This window comes from Octodon degus, unplaced genomic scaffold, assembly GCF_000260255.1.
Source record: "Octodon degus isolate 3935 unplaced genomic scaffold, OctDeg1.0 scaffold00038, whole genome shotgun sequence".
In the NCBI taxonomy this organism is placed as follows: Eukaryota; Metazoa; Chordata; class Mammalia; order Rodentia; family Octodontidae; genus Octodon; species Octodon degus.
Window position 1 is genome coordinate 8094744 of NW_004524614.1, and position 3719 is coordinate 8098462.

The 3719-nt window shown below is 44.0% G+C and overlaps 1 protein-coding gene across 1 annotated transcript in view; it reads left to right on the plus strand.

Annotated features, from left to right (window-relative positions):
* Positions 1-3389: 3389 nt before the first annotated feature.
* Positions 3390-3719, plus strand: part of Alox5ap (arachidonate 5-lipoxygenase activating protein) — a 31126-nt gene continuing 30796 nt past the window's right edge. The window contains exon 1 of the mRNA XM_004631060.3: positions 3390-3506. Within this exon, the coding sequence (XP_004631117.1) occupies positions 3437-3506 (70 nt within the window). The 5' untranslated portion in view covers positions 3390-3436. The remainder of the gene's footprint in view (positions 3507-3719) is intronic.

The following is a 3719-nucleotide window of genomic DNA, read 5'->3' on the forward strand; positions in this document are numbered from 1 at the left end:
TTATAAGTCATTTGTTTTTGCTGTGGTGACTGTAGGAACTACCTGTTTTTTCATTTTCCTGCTCTCTGGTTGCCCTTGGGAATGGATGCTTGGTCAGCTTAGATCAATGAAGTTGACCTCAAGAGTTTAGATGAGAGAAATCTGACAGATGGCAGAGGATATAAAGTGTAAAGCTCCTCAGTTGTAGCTGGACATATTTTCTACTGCGTGGAGAAAAATGCTCTGCAGAGAGAATAGATGTGATGTGCCTATAACAGCTGGAAGGGGGAGGGAAGGATAAGGGAGAGGGAGGAAAAGGAAGGGAGGGAGAGGGGAAAGGGGAGCAGGGAGGAGAGGGCATGCATTCTGGACTGCTAGATCAGAGAGATTAACTTTCTAGCTACAAGGTCAAAATCTCTCTAGTCTTTTCAACTTTTTGTTGCTCAGGTATTTATGCATTTTGAGCTCATAAATTTGTCTTTTTGCCCAAAGTGGCTTGAACTAAATTTTTATTACTCATAACAATATTACTTTTTAAAAGAAAGCTGGCTTTCTCCTTGTATGAATCATCACTCAGATTCACTGACTATTATTAAAAGGGTTAACTCTTTATGGGGGTTAAAACTTCTTGGCTTCTGAAACCTAACCCACCTAAAACTTAGCAAACTACACATACAAATGAGATCTCCCTGAGGTACATACAATAATCTTGCTAGAGTTGAACATTTAGCCTTGTGCTAACCCTGTGATGGTTTATTTTAGGTAACCTAACTAGGCTATAGGATGCCCAGACGGCTGGTAAGACATCTTTCCTGGAGGAGTCTGTGAGGATATTTCTAGAAGAGATTAACATCTGACATCATTGGACTAAATAAAGATCTGCCCTCGCTAATGGAGGTGGACATTGTTTAATCCATTGAGGGCCTAAATAATACAAAAGGTAGAGAATGAGTGGATTTCCTCTTCTGCTTGGGGTGGGTCAACCATCTACTCCTGCACTGGACATCAGAGCTCCAGGTGCAATCCAGCTTTTGGACAAAGACCTGTTGTACAGTTGGGCTCCCCAGTTATCAGGCCTCTGGGCTGAGACTGATGTTCATCCTCAGTTTTCCTGGTTCTCCAGACAGCACATAGCAGATCATAGCACTGCTTGGCCTCCATAACTGTGTGAGCCAATTTTTATTTTTTTTTTTATTTTTTAAAGAGAGTATAAATTAGAATTAAAACAGAAAATATTACAAGTGGTATAGAATTTCACTTAACAGAGTAACGTGAATTTCACAGTATTTGTTGTAACACATAGTGTCAAACTTATTTTATTTATATTTATTTGAATCAAGGTCTTGCTACACAAGATTGTAGTGGTCTTCCTGTCTCAGCCTCTGTACTGCTGGGATTACAGGGGTTCAATACCACGCCCAGTTTCAGAACATGCAGTACCAGGAATTAATCTTGGGTCCTTGTGCCTGCCAGGAAGATGCTCCTAATGCCAAGCTATCTCCCCAGCCTGTGAGTCAATTCTTATAATACATCTGTCTTTCAGGAGAACCCTAACCCAGTATAGATTCTGTACTATATCTGAGTGCACTTAGGAGTTCATGAGCCTCCTGTCTGTCCCTGTTACTGCCTTCTGCACAACCAAGCTCTATACGTGCCCCTACCAACATCTTTCTCTTTCAGTTGAACCAGGGACACTACTGCTACAGGTGTGGAAGCATGGCCTCATCCCGCCACCTTGCCTTTCTCACGATACCTTGTGCCACCCATGGTAGTGGCTGATCATTCTCTTTCAAAGTGAGGTTTTTATGAAAGTACCTGTTAATCAATGACAAATAGTGCAGTCTTGGATAAAGATTGCAGGAATCTTGCTTTCTCTATATAAACTCCAAGGCATAGTGGTTCACACAGAGAAACCTGTCGTGCTCAGTGGAAGCAGAATGCCTTCCTAACCCAGTCCTCCCTGGAGGTCCAGTCTTACCCTTTCTGTGGCAGTAAAGACTCGCTGCTCTTTAGACTGACAAGAATTTATTTTCCTTTTTTTTTTTTTAAAAAAAAATGTATTTAGTACAGGGTCTATAGGGTCTACAGGGTCTCACTAAGTAGATTGGACTCAGCGTGATCTTCCTGTTTTCCGACTTCCAAGCGCTGGGATTACAGGCGCACAATACCACGTCCAGTCTCAATCGCCATCTCAGCGCACCCCAGGAGTGGGAGCGGCATGCTGGAGATTGAACCCTGGTCACTGCATTTGCTTAATAGACTGACAAGAATTTCAGTGAAAACATTTCTTTAATTGCCTCAGAAAAGCTAGCTGCAGTGTTTAATCGCCTTTGTTTGCAAGTTTTCTTTAGAGATCATCTGAAACTATTTCTGATCTGTATAAATCCTTTGTTTTGGTTTTAATATTTGGCTTAAATCTTTAGATATTTTCATTACTTTTATTCTGTAGAAATGGAGACATGAACTGTATCATACACATCTCCTTCCTTCCCTCCCTCCCACCTTCTCTTCCTTCCTTCGTTCCTTCCTTTGTTCCTTCATTCCTTCCTTCCTTCCTGCTTACATGGTTACTTTTTTTTTTTTTTGGTATTTAGGACAGAGTGCACAGGGTATACAGAATCTCACTACTAGATCAGACTCGTAGTGATCTGCCTATTTACAGCCTCCCAAGTGCTGGGATTACAGGCGCATGCCACCATGCCCAGTCTGAATTGCCCTCTCAGGGCACCCTGGGGGTGGGGCTGGCACGGCAGGCTCAGGGATTGAACTCCTGGTGCCTCCATCTGCCTAAGCAGGTGCTTTAATCTGCTGAGCTATTTGGCTGGCTCATGTGGTTACTATTGTGATTCCCACCAGGAGTTAAGTATCTTTTTCCTACTAGGAGTTTAAGGACTAAAGGACAGTTCTCAGGACACAAGTCTTTTTGGTACTGCATGCATAAAAAATGCCATTTGCCCATTCTTTCCTTGTTGACGTTAGAGACGACAGTGGCTTCCAGATTCTCTGGCTCCCACAGGGTGTGTATGCCGGTCAGGGTTTGTTTCAAGATTTGTTCCAGACACTCAGGGAGGCCTTCCATGACCCAGCAGGGCAGGAAAGTGTGCCGGCCCATCTGCCTCTGCCCGCACCCTGCTTCTCCTGCTACTTCGCAGACACATCAGGGGCAACACAAAATCAAAAATAATGGAAGAGGAAGAAGAAGGGGGATGGAGGAGAAGGAGGGGGAGAAAGAGGAGGAGGAGATGGGGAAGAAGAGGAAGTAGAGGAAGGAGGAGGAGGAGCAGAGGAGGAGAAGGAGGTGGAGGAGGAGGAGGAAGGCAGCACTGTGTAAGTGAGCTGGGGACCTTCAGAAATTCTAATGATGAAAGACTCAGTGCAGCCTGCACTTCCTCTTCCTGCTCAGCCCCAGCTGCAGTGCTAGGCCACGCCTGTGTCCTGGGGAGAGCCTGGAGCAAGCATGGATCAAGACGCCATGGGCAACGTTGTCCTGTTGGCTATTGTTACCCTCATCAGCGTGGTCCAGAACGGTAAGGGAACAGGTAGTGTGTGGGTGAGACAGGTGTGTTGTGTGTGTGTACGTACAATTTTGTTTTGTCTCTATTCATTTCTTTTCATTTGACAGTAACGGTTGTGTGTACTTGTATGTGAATTTTCTTCCATTTGATCTTTGTTTTCCTATGGGGTGATGTCTAATCAGCTTTGGAGAGAAAAGGCGCAATGCAAAGTTTCTTTCTTTCTTT